This window comes from Cyanistes caeruleus, chromosome 27, assembly GCF_971803275.1.
Source record: "Cyanistes caeruleus chromosome 27, bCyaCae1.hap1.1, whole genome shotgun sequence".
Lineage (NCBI taxonomy): Eukaryota > Metazoa > Chordata > Aves > Passeriformes > Paridae > Cyanistes > Cyanistes caeruleus.
In genome coordinates this window covers 3701978-3713673 of record NC_141727.1, presented here as the reverse complement: position 1 = coordinate 3713673, position 11696 = coordinate 3701978, and the positions used below count along the sequence as shown (strand labels likewise).

At 68.2% G+C, this 11696-nt stretch overlaps 1 protein-coding gene across 2 annotated transcripts; it reads left to right on the top strand.

Annotated features, from left to right (window-relative positions):
* The first annotated feature begins 1044 nt into the window (after positions 1 to 1044).
* ERBB2 (erb-b2 receptor tyrosine kinase 2) lies at positions 1045 to 11376 on the top strand. 2 transcript variants are annotated; one of them, XM_086864276.1, is made up of 27 exons: positions 1045 to 1244; positions 3830 to 3981; positions 4061 to 4247; positions 4512 to 4649; positions 4724 to 4792; positions 5380 to 5492; positions 5627 to 5768; positions 5838 to 5954; positions 6357 to 6483; positions 6562 to 6635; positions 6716 to 6806; positions 7219 to 7418; positions 7505 to 7637; positions 7726 to 7816; positions 7898 to 8058; positions 8157 to 8204; positions 8283 to 8421; positions 8511 to 8633; positions 8710 to 8808; positions 8887 to 9072; positions 9148 to 9303; positions 9397 to 9472; positions 9550 to 9696; positions 9784 to 9881; positions 9954 to 10124; positions 10268 to 10526; positions 10624 to 11376. In XM_086864276.1, exons 1-27 carry the CDS (start codon positions 1163 to 1165, stop codon positions 10959 to 10961), a joined length of 3717 nt encoding a protein of 1238 aa, XP_086720402.1. In that variant the 5' UTR covers positions 1045 to 1162; the 3' UTR covers positions 10962 to 11376. The 2 variants fall into 2 exon arrangements, with proteins under 2 accessions (XP_086720402.1, XP_086720401.1); XM_086864275.1 differs by having other exon boundaries at positions 7726 to 8058.
* The last annotated feature ends 320 nt before the right edge of the window (positions 11377 to 11696 follow it).

Below are 11696 nucleotides of genomic sequence, written 5' to 3'. Positions count from 1 at the left end.
TGGCCGTGGGATGAGGTCCCGGTGGCGGCCTGGCCTCAGGTGACAGCGATGTGCTGGATCCGCACTCCTGCCCCCGTGGCAGGCGGGACCCCAACACCGAGAGTCCCCGTGTTTGGGGGCTGCTCCCTCGTGGCAGCCTCGGTGACACACGTGGAAGCACAGCACGGGCTGGGGTGACACAAGAGTACACGGGGGCCAGGTCCCGGTTCCCATCCCGGCTGCTCCCGGTGCAGTGTCTGGCTCTGCCCGGCCGGGTTCGGGTCCCATCTGGGGGAGTCCCCACCTCTGGGGGACCCCACGTGCCAATTCCCTCCGTGTGCCCAGGGCAGCAGGTGAAGGTGGAACAGGTGGGGGACAGGTGCCAGCTCTTGGTCACCTCATCGGGGTCCCGTTAGATGCTGCTGGACTGTCGCTGTCGCCCAGGACTGTCCCCGAACCCCTGCAGCATCCCGGGGTGCCAGGGCTGGCCCCCCATCCCCTGGGGCTGCCCCCCAGACCCACGAGTGGTGTTTCTGTCCCCCTCCCCACATGGGTGGCAGTGACAACCCCAGGGAGGCACGTGAGGGGACAGGGATGGAGGACGTGTCCTCCTCGCACCCCGAGATCGCAGCAGGACCCCAGGAGAGCTCCGGGGCTGGGGAGTCCCTGGTGCCCCCCACGGAACGGGAACGGGGGACTCCGGATGGGAAGTGCCCGGTCCGCGGTGCTGTGGGGGGATGGACTGGGGGGGAGAGGGGTTCCTGGTGCTCCGAGGGGGTGGAAAGTGGGATCAGAGCCGGGGGGTCCCCGGTGCTCCCCGGTAATGGCCGGGGGGGCCTGGGGCGGGGGGCACCCGCTGCTCCGGGGGATGGGGAGGGGGAACGGGGAGTCCCCGGTGCTCCCGGGGGATGGACGGCGGTGATTCCCGGTGCTACGGAGGACGGGACAGTCCGGGCGGGAGGTGCCCGGTGCTCCGGGGGGTTGGGCGGGGGGGTCTGTCCTGGTCCGGGCCGGCGGGAGCGCGCGGGGGCGGCGGGAGCGCGCGGCGCGCCCTCGCCCGGGGCCGGGACCGGGATCGGGATCGCGAGGCGGAGCCCGGGAGCGGCGGGAGGCGGCGGCTCCAGCTCCGCAAACTTTCCCGGAGCGGCGGCGGGGCCATGGGCCGCGGCCCGCGCTGAGCACCATGATCGCGGCCGGGGGCTGCCCCGGAGCCGGGCTGCTGCTGCTGCTGCTGGCCGCCCTCTGCCCCCGCTCCGCCGCTGAAGGTGGGTCCCACCGGGGAGCTCCGGGGGGCACGGGGACACCGGGAATCGGGAGGAGCCCGGGCCGCGGGAGCGTCCCCCGCGCAGCGACTTCGAGCAAAGTTTTGCACGGGACCGACAGGGACCGGGGGGGCACCGAGAGGGAGAACCGGGAAAGGGAGGGGGGGACACGGGGGGCGTGACCGAGAGGGCACCGGGGGGACATCGGGGGTGGGACCGAGTGGAAAACCGGGAGGGGACCGTGGGGGGAACCGGGGGGGCAGCGGGAGGGGATCGAGGAGGCCCCCAGTTGCGAACGGGGGGGGGCACCGGGGGTGGGAGCGGGCAGCTCTGGGAGTGGGTCGAGGGGACACCGGGCCGCGAGGTCTGGTGTGCCCGGGGGCTGCACGGTTGGAAGTGACGGGATCGCCTCCCCCGGTCATTCCCCAGTCCCCCCGCTGCCCCCTCGGCGCCCCCGGTTCTCCCCGCCGCGGGCAGCGCGTCCTCGGTGTCCCCACGCCGCGAGTCCCCGCCAGGACTGGGGACCGAACTGGTGTGTACTGGGAGGCGCTGGAGCCAAGGAGAGGCCCTGCCCGCTGCGCCTCGGCCCCCCCCTCGAGCGGAACGACCCCCGGTGCCGCTTTCCCGGGAGGAATTTAGGAATTTAGGCTCCGGTAAACCCGGAGCGGGGACCCCCCTCTGCTGCAGCCGGTCCCAGGGCTCCGGTACCGCCGGGAGAAGCGGGATCGGGGGCCCCCAACTTGTGGGGGTTCCCTTCCCGTGGACATCGGGAGGCTTCGGGGTGCGGGGCAGGCGCGGTGCCCCACGGAGCGGCTGGGTGGGCGGCTGGGTGCGTCCCCGTCGCTCCCATCCACATTCTCGACGTGCCGCACCCAGCCCAGCCCCGGGGGGAGCGGGGAGCCCGGCCCGACAGCCCCCGGGCCTCGGCCAGGCACCGCGCCGGGGCTGGCAGGAACGTGGCCAGCAGGGGATGGAGCTGGTGGCCCCAAAGTGGGCACCAGCAGCCCAAAAAGTTGGACCCAGCTGCCTCCCTGTTGCGGGGCCAGCTCCGGCACCGGGTGTTTGGAAAGGGAATGCCCGGTGGGACCGAGCCGGTGTGAGGTGCTGGGACAGGGACGGGGGGACACACCGGATGCCTCCACTGCTGGCACCCCACAGTTCGCTCTGCTCGGAGGGTCAGTGTGAGGCGAGCTCCTGGGTGGGGACACGGCGGTGTGTCCCCTCCCTGGGGCCGGGTTCGTGTCCGGCAGCCCCGGCTCAGGGCAGCCCGCAGGCACGTGGCCGACGGGCTTTGCCGGACACCCGCGGGCAGCCGAGGTGCTTCACGGTGGAGTGAGGCCGGCAGGATGGATCAGACCCTTCCCGGTGCCCAGCCACGGACCTGGGCGAGCAGACAAGGCCAAATCCTCGGGCACGGAGCCGGGATCCCACCAGGACCTGGCGCTGGCGCTCACTTGTCCTTTGGCCCGGGGAAGCCCCAGCTCCCCGTGTTGTGCCGCTGCAGGTGTGGGCAGAGACCTTGAGCTTTGGCCGCCCCACACAGCGGCACGTTTCCTTGCGGGGTTCCCCCTGTTGCACAGCCGGTCGGGTGGGAGAGAGCTGAACCCCAAATTCGGGGGGCTCCCTCCTTCCTGGCCGTGTGTTTCCTGGCTCAGAGGCCTCGGAGCAGGCGGGGGAGGCGAGTGCCAGCCGGGTCCCCTGGACGCAGCTGCCCAGCACCGGGGGCTGTCACTCAGCCCCAGAGCAGCCGACCGGCACACCGAATCCCCGGCTGGCCCCCGTGTGCCCCCCTGCCCCGTGCTGGGATGGCAGCGCCTCAGGGCCGGTGGCTCTGGGAGTGACGCTGCGGTGGCGGCAGGGTCACCGCCGGGCTCGGTGTCGGAGCGGGGCTGGGGTCCGGCGCGGGGGCTCTCCCGGGCTCGGTGTTGGGGTGCCGGGGGCCGCGGGCGCGCCGGGGCTGGGCCGTGCCCGCCAGCCCTGCGTCACCGCTGCTCCCCAAACACGCCCGACCTGAAAAGGCGGTTCCAGCCGGGAGCGGGCGGCCGGGGCCCTGTGCCACCCGCGCCCGTGACTCACTCGCCCGGGGCCCGGCACCCAGGGCGGGCTCCCGCGCCCCCCACCCCGCCCGGACGCCGCGGGGATGCTCGCCCGGCCGGCAGCCCCCCGCAATGGGGCCGGCCGGGCCCCGCAGCCGTCGCCGCTCAACAATCGGGTCTTGTCTCGTCGCGGCCGCCCCGGCGGCGTGGGCAGCGCATTCCTGCCCGCGGCCCCCGCTCCGGCCCCGCCGCTCTGGGGGTCCCATCCCAGCCCCCAGCAGTCCCCGGCCCCCGCCGCGGGCACGGGACGACAGCGGTCCCCGTTGTCCCTCGAGCGGGGCCCGGTGCCAGAGCCGGGAGCAGCTTTGCCGCGTGCCGGGGTGGGAGCCGGGGGAGCCACGATCCAGGAAACCCATCGGAAGCTGTTGGGAGCAGCCCCGGAGATAAACGGCGGCCGCCGCATCCGCGGCGTTTCCTGCGGGGGCCGCAGCTCCACGTCCCGCGGGGGAGAGGAGGGGTCGGGGACCCGCTGAGACCCCGCTGTCCCCACAGTCTGCACCGGCACCGACATGAAGCTGCTGAGTCCCTCCAGCCCCGAGAGCCACTACGAGACCCTGCGGCACCTCTACCAGGGCTGCCAGGTGGTCCAGGGCAACCTGGAACTCACCTACCTGCCCGCTGACGCCGACACCGCCTTCCTCAAGGTGCGCAGCGGGAAAATGCCCCGAGGAAGGGGGGGAAGGACGGGGGTCCAGCCCCTCACCCGTGTCCCCCCCATCCCAGGACATCAAGGAGGTGCAGGGGTACGTGCTGATCGCGGAAAACCAAGTGAGCGGGCTGGAGCTGCAGAGCCTGCGCATCATCCGCGGCACGCAGCTCTTCCAGGAGCGCTTCGCCCTGGCCGTGGTGGGCAACGCCGGCCCCGCCGGGGCACCGGGGCTGCGCCAGCTCGGCATGAGGCACCTCACAGGTGGGGGAACCCCCGGCTGGGGCTGGCACGGGGTGTTTGGGGATGGGGGTTGCTGCACCAGCAGTTGGGAGCTGCCAGCTCTGTGCTGGGTGGTCCCATGGGGTGGCGGGTCCCTGTCCAGGTCTGGGTGTCCCCGTGGTGGGTCCCCACCCAGGATTGGGTGCTCCCATGGAGTGGCAGGTCCCTGCCGAGGACTGGGAGTCCCCACGGGGCTGCAGGACTCCCCTGTGCCCATGCTGAGCCCCCCTACCCGTCCCCCCACAGAGATCCTGAAGGGAGGGGTGCGCATCGAGAGGAACCCTGAGCTCTGCTTCCAGGAGACAATCCTCTGGAGCGACATCTTGCACCGGCACAACGAGTTCCGTGCCGAGATCCAGGTGGACACCACCCGCACCCGCAGCTGTGAGTGCCCCAGGGAGGGGTCTGGGGGTTCCAGCCCCCCCTGGCACCCCCTGCTCACGTTTCCCCCTGCGCAGGTCCCGACTGCCGGGCGCTCTGTGCTGAGGGGCACTGCTGGGGCGAGGACAAACGGGACTGCCAGACACGTGAGTGAGGGGCCCACAGAGGCTCTGACCCACCCCAGGGACCCCCAAATCCCCTGGGAACCCTTTTCTTTCCCTCTGTATGCCCCTGCTCTGCTGATCCTCACTTGGCACCAAAATCTTTGTCCCAGAGACTCCCTGGACCTTCTGCTTGCACTCCCACATTGCTGCCCTACTTGCCACCTAAGTCCTGTTCCCAGAGACCCTCTGGACATTCCATTTTCCCATTTTCCCTATTTGCCACCTAAATCTTGCTCCCAGAAACACCCTGACCTTACTGTTCCACCCCCAAATCCATGTTCCACTGAGCCCCACGTGGCACCCAAATCCTGGCCCCAGAGATCCCCTAAAATCCCTGCTCTGGGAGTATCCCCCCACACCCCAATTCTCTACCCTGAGGACCTCTGCTTACACCCCAAATCCTGGCCCTGGGAACCCCCCAGATTCCTGCCCCACTGCCCCCACTTGGCACCTGAATTCCCACCACCCAGATTTTTGCCCTGGGAACCCTCCAGCCCCTTATCCTGGGGACTTCCCCCATTGCCTGGAGGGGATCCTTGTCCCCAGCGTGTCCCTCCGTGCCCCCGCAGTGACCAACAGCATCTGCCACGGCTGCCCACGCTGCAAGGGCACGAAGCCCACGGACTGCTGCCACGAGCAGTGCGCCGCCGGCTGCACCGGCCCCAAGCACTCCGACTGCCTGGTGCGCAAGGGACGGGGGCACCGCGGGTCCTGGGGGGCACCGGGGGGTCCTGGGGGGCACCAAGGGGTCCCGGGGGGCACCAGGGGGTCCTGAGGGGCACCAAGGGGTCTCACACAGCTGTGTCCCCGCTCCAGGCGTGCCTGAACTTCAACCGGAGTGGGATCTGTGAGCTGCACTGCCCCCCGCTCGTCGTCTACAACTCGGACACTTTTGAGTCGATGCCCAACCCTGACGGGCGCTACACGTTTGGTGCCAGCTGTGTCAGCCAGTGTCCCTGTGAGTGACACCCTGGGGGGGTGCAGGGACAGCCAGCGTGGCCCTGACCACCCCCCCTGCCCCCTCCAGACAACTACCTGGCCACGGAGGTGGGGTCCTGCACCCTCGTGTGCCCCCAGAACAGCCAGGAGGTCACAGTCAACAATGTCCAGAAGTGTGAGAAGTGCAGCAAACCCTGCCCAGAGGGTGAGAAACTCCCCCAGGCCAGGCTCTGGGTGCCCTGGGAATGGGGGTGAGCAGCCCCCAGAGGCTGGGGAGGGGGGCTCTGGAGACTGCTGGATTGTGGATGAGCAGCTCCTCAATGACCTGGGGGGCTCATGGGGTTCCAAAGGTTGTGGGTGAGCAGCCCCTCAGTACCTGGACATGGCTGGGGACCCCAGGGGTGCAGGTGAGCAGTGCCCTGGGGGCTGGGGGCACTCTGGGGACCCCAGGGATGTGGGTGATCAGTCCCCAGTGCAGCTCTGGGGGCTCCAAGGCTGTGTGGGGGTGCTGCTATGCACTGTGGGGTACCTCCATGGCAGGTGGGGCAGTGTTCTGGGGGGCTCGGGGGTCCTGGAGGAGCACCCCAGCCCTGCTGTGCCCCCACAGTGTGTTACGGGCTGGGAGTGGATTTCCTGAAGGGCGTCCGTGCTGTGAACGCCTCCAACATCCAGCACTTCTCCGGCTGCACCAAGATTTTTGGGAGCCTGGCCTTCCTGCCCGAGACCTTTGCTGGGTGAGTGCCTGATTCCCCCCACTGAGCCCCCTGAGACCCCCAGCAGGACCCCCCCAACCTCCCTCCCATCCCTGGCAGGGACCCCAGCACCAACACCCCACCCCTGGACCCCAAACTGCTGCGGATCTTCGAGAGCCTGGAGGAGCTGACAGGTGAGAGCTGGGGGAGCTGGGGGGATCAAGGGCTCTGGGTTTGGGGGGGACAGGGGGTGGTGACACTCAACTCCCCCCAGGCTTCCTCCACATCGCGGCCTGGCCGCCCGACATGAAGGACCTGGGAGTCTTCCAAAACCTGCGAGTGATCCGGGGCCGGGTGCTGCACAAGTGAGCGGGGCCGGGGATGCGGGGGGACACGGGGGCACAGGGGGACGTGGAGGGGTGCAGGGGACACGTGAGGGTACACGGGGATGTGTGGGGGGACACGGGGGCACAGGGGGACGTGGAGGGGTGCAGGGGAACACGTGAGGGTACACGGGGATGTGTGGGGGGACACGGGGAGTCACAGAGGGGACACAGGGACACAGAGGGGATGTGGGGAGGTGTTGGAGCACAGGGGGACACGGGGGGCTGCGAGGGGTATAGGAACACACAGGGAAACACGGGGACATGGGGGTTGACAGGATGACATGAGGGGATACGGGTGGGACACGGGGGGATGCAGGTGGACACGGGAAGGACACAGAGGATGTGGGGGGACACGGGGACACGCGTGTCTCACCCCTGGCTGTCTCGGCAGCGGCGCCTACTCGCTGATGCTGCAGGACCTGGCGGTGCAGGCGCTGGGGCTGCGGGCCCTGCGCGAGATCAGCAGCGGGATGGTGCTCGTGCACCACAACCCCCAGCTCTGCTTCCTCCAGAAGGTGCCCTGGCACAGCATCTTCCGCAACCCCCGCCAGCGCCTCTTCCAGACCCACAACAAGCCCCCCGAGCAGTGCGGTAAGTGGGGCCTGGAGGGGTGGGGGGAGGCGGTGACCCCCCCATTGCTGACAGACCCCCTGGTGCTGATGGTACCCCCCTTGCAGAGAGCGAGGGGCTGGTTTGCTTCCACCTCTGCGCCCAGGGGCACTGCTGGGGCCCCGGCCCGACCCAGTGCGTGGCCTGTGAGCGGTTCCTGCGCGGCCAGGAGTGCGTGGCCTCCTGCAACCTCCTGGATGGGTGAGCGACCCTTGGGAGTGGCAAACAGAGTCCCCACACACACTGCAGGGTGGGGCCAGGACCCCATTCCTGCCCCTTTGCCCCGCAGAGCCGTCCGGGAACACGCCAACGGGACGCGGTGCCTGCCATGCCACCCCGAGTGCCAGCCCCAGAACGGCACCGAGACCTGCTTCGGATCGGTGAGGACAGGGACATACGCTGGCTGGGGTGGGGGGCGCCCCCAGACACCTGGGTCCCTCAAGCCACCCCGATTCCTGCAGGATCCAGACCAGTGCGTGGCCTGTGCCCACTACAAGGACGCCCAGCAGTGCGTGCGGCGCTGCCCCAGCGGCGTCAAGGCCGACGCCTCCTTCGTGCCTGTCTGGAAATACCCGGATGAATTCGGCGTGTGCCAGCTCTGCCCCACCAACTGCACCCACTCGTGAGTTGGGGGTCCCCAGCTGGCAAGGGGGTGGCCAAGGGGGTGCTGGCAGCTGCAGGGGGCCGCTGACAGCAGGGGGCTACACCCTGTGTCCCCAGATGCACGATCCGGGATGAGGACGGATGTCCTGTGGACCAGAAGCCAAGGTAGGAGTGCGGCTGTGTTGTGCCAGCGCCACTCTGGGTGCTGGGGGTCCCCCACACTGATGGCCTCTTGCCACGCAGCCAGGTGACGTCCATCATTGCTGGTGTGGTGGGGGCTCTGCTGGTCATCGTCCTGCTCCTCATCACCGTCATCTGCGTCAAGCGCCGGCGGCAGCAGGAGCGCAAGCACACCATGCGGCGGCTGCTGCAGGAGACCGAGGTGGGGATCTGCCGGGGGGCAGGAGCAGACCCTCGGTGCCTGGGAGGGATCAGGAGCCTGGCCCCCCCTCACCCCTCCGTGCCCCACAGCTGGTGGAGCCGCTGACGCCCAGTGGGGCCCTCCCAAACCAAGCCCAGATGAGGATCCTCAAGGAGACGGAGCTCAAGAAAGTGAAAGTTTTGGGTTCCGGTGCTTTTGGCACCGTTTATAAGGTGAGGGTTGGGGACAGCACAGCGGGCCGTGACCCTCCCTGCTCTGCACACCCTCACCTGCTTGTCCCCACCTCAGGGCATCTGGATCCCCGATGGGGAGAGCGTGAAGATCCCGGTGGCCATCAAAGTGCTGCGGGAGAACACATCACCCAAAGCCAACAAGGAGATCCTGGACGTGAGTGTGGCCACGGCACTGGGGAGGAATGGGGCTGGTGGTGTCCCCTGCCCACCCTGACCCTGCTCCTGTCCACAGGAGGCCTATGTGATGGCAGGGGTGGGCAGCCCCTACGTGTCCCGACTGCTGGGCATCTGCCTGACCTCCACGGTGCAGCTGGTGACGCAGCTGATGCCCTACGGCTGCCTCCTGGACTATGTGCGGGAGAACAAGGACCACATCGGCTCCCAGGACCTGCTCAACTGGTGTGTGCAGATTGCCAAGGTAGGACAGGGGACCTGGGCAGCTCTGGGGGATCCCGGGGGAGACCAGGGACAGCTGGACATGTGCCACCTCCAGGGGATGAGTTACCTGGAGGAGGTGAGACTGGTGCACCGGGACTTGGCCGCTCGCAACGTCCTCGTCAAGAGCCCCAACCACGTCAAGATCACCGACTTTGGGCTGGCCAGGCTGCTCGACATCGATGAGACCGAGTACCACGCTGATGGTGGCAAGGTAGGGCTTGGGGACTCAGGGACTGTGCTGCTTGTTCCCCGTGGTGACAGCCACCTCCTGGTCCTGCTCACCTCTCCATCTGCCCTGCCCCAGGTCCCCATCAAGTGGATGGCGCTGGAGTCCATCCTCCGCCGCCGCTTCACGCACCAGAGCGACGTCTGGAGTTATGGTGCGTCAGGGTGTCCCCACCCCGGGGGGTCTGGGGAGTCCCAATGCACTGCTCACCCCCACACCTGTCCCCTCCAGGTGTCACCGTGTGGGAGCTGATGACGTTTGGGGCAAAGCCGTACGACGGGATCCCTGCCCGGGAGATCCCGGACCTGCTGGAGAAGGGCGAGCGGCTGCCGCAGCCGCCCATCTGCACCATCGACGTCTACATGATCATGGTGAAATGTACGGGGAGGGTACACGGGGACAGGGAGGGGACAGGGCGTGCTGTCACCCTGCTCCCGGCCCTGATGTTGCCCGCCTCTGCTCCAGGCTGGATGATTGACTCCGAGTGCCGGCCCAAGTTCCGGGAGCTGGTCACCGAGTTCTCCCGCATGGCCCGCGACCCCCAGCGCTTCGTGGTCATCCAGGTATGCAGGTCCCCGAGGGTCCCGCCCCTCGCCGGTGCCCTGGGCCAAGCACTGACCACTGTGACCTCCCAGAATGACCTGGTGGGGCTGCCCGGCTCCATGGACAGCACCTTCTACCGCGCTCTGCTGGATGAGGAGGACATGGATGATCTGGTGGATGCCGAGGAGTACCTGGTGCCTCACCACGGCTTCTTCAGCACCGACACCTCCACCACCTACCGCAGCCGCATCTCCTCCCTGCGGGTACGAGGGGAGTGCTGGGAGGGAGCTCCTGGTCCTGGACAGGCGTGGGGGTGACCCCGTGCCACGTCTGCGAGGTGCAAAGGGCTGGGGCGGTTCTCAGGGTGGGCTCAAGTGCCCCACTCCATGTCCTCTCCCACACCCAGAGCACAGCGGAGTCTCCGGCCAAGGTGGAAGAGGGCGAGGGCTTGGCCTCCTTCCCGTTCCCTGCCCAGGAGCTGGCAGAGGAGCCGGAGGAGCCCATCCCAGAGGTGTCGGACGGGGACAAGGTGGCCCTGCAGAGCCCCCCGGGGCAGGAGCCTGGGACCCTGCCCCGCTATAGCGAGGATCCCACCGAGCTGGTGGCCAAGGATGGAGGGGACCCCGAGGGTTTCACCGTCCTGGCCCCCCACAGCACCATGCCAGGTAGGGAGGGCACAGCCGGACCCTTGGGGAGGTGGTGGGGGTGTGTGCCTGTCCCATGACCCCTGGGGGGGTCCCTAACATGTCACTCACCCTGCAGAGTACGTGAACCAGGCTGGGGAACGTCCGCCCCGCAGCCCCTGCAGCCCCCCATCCCCGCCGGACAAGCCCCGGGGGCACCAGGGGAAGAATGGGCTCATCAAAGACCCCAAGAACTCCTTCCCAGGGCCCTTCGGCCACGCCGTGGAGAACCCCGAGTACCTGGCACCCCACGGGCCCCCCACCCCTGGCCCCTTCAGCCAGGCCTTCGACAACCCCTACTACTGGAACCAGGACCCCGCCAAGGCCGGGGGCCCCGAGGGTGGTCCCAGCACGACGCCCACGGCCGAGAACCCCGAGTACCTCGGCCTGACCAGCCCCGACGCCACGGCCGTATAGGAGAGACCCCCCCCCAACTTCACCGAGGCAGCTCAGGGAAGGACAAGCCATGGCCACGGGGCTGGGGGTCCATCCCCTCTGCCCGGGGGTGGCACCGGCCACGGAGGGCTGGGAGAGCCCAGGACGCTGTGGGACAGCGCGGCAGCTGAGCGGGGACACAGGGGTCACCCTCAGTGGTGGCACTGGGGGCCTGCACGCCGGGGGGTGCCTGGAGCAGCCCAGGGAGCTCGGACCCAGCACGGCCCGGAGGAGGACAGACCCTCTGCCATGCCCCCCACCCCAGGGCTGTCCCAGTGCCTGGGACACGTGGACTTGCACTGAGGGCAGCTGGACTGAGAGCAGTCCTGGCTGCTCCGGGATTCTTTGGAAGCACCGGGATGTATATTTGATAATTGTACATTGCTTGTTTTTTCTACTCTCGTGGTCTGTTTGGTCTCTTTTCTGTCACATCCAGCTGTCTCCCAAGGACCAGCATGTCATATCCCTTCCCTTTTTCCTCATTTTTTTCCTTCTCTTGTTCCCTTTACCCTTTTCTTTTTTCCCCCCTGATTCCTTTCACTTTTCCCCTCCCTTTCCCCTTATCCCTTTTTTCCACTTTTTCCTTTCCCCTTTTCTCTTTTTTCCCCCTTTTTCCTTCCCTTTTTCCTCCTTGCATTCCTTTTTTCTGTTCCATTTTCCCGTTTTTCCATTCCTTTCTTCTTCCCCCTTCCTTTTCTCCTTTTCCTTCTCCCACTC

Excerpts from the sequence above, each read along its gene's own strand:
- ERBB2 (XM_086864275.1), top strand. The coding sequence starts at position 1,163 with ATGATCGCGGCCGGGGGCTGCCCCGGAGCCGGGCTGCTGCTGCTGCTG. Across the intron at positions 4,650-4,723 it reads CACCACCCGCACCCGCAGCT|GTCCCGACTGCCGGGCGCTC; the intron begins GTGAGTGCCCCA and ends CCCCCTGCGCAG. Across the intron at positions 5,769-5,837 it reads CTGTGTCAGCCAGTGTCCCT|ACAACTACCTGGCCACGGAG; the intron begins GTGAGTGACACC and ends TGCCCCCTCCAG.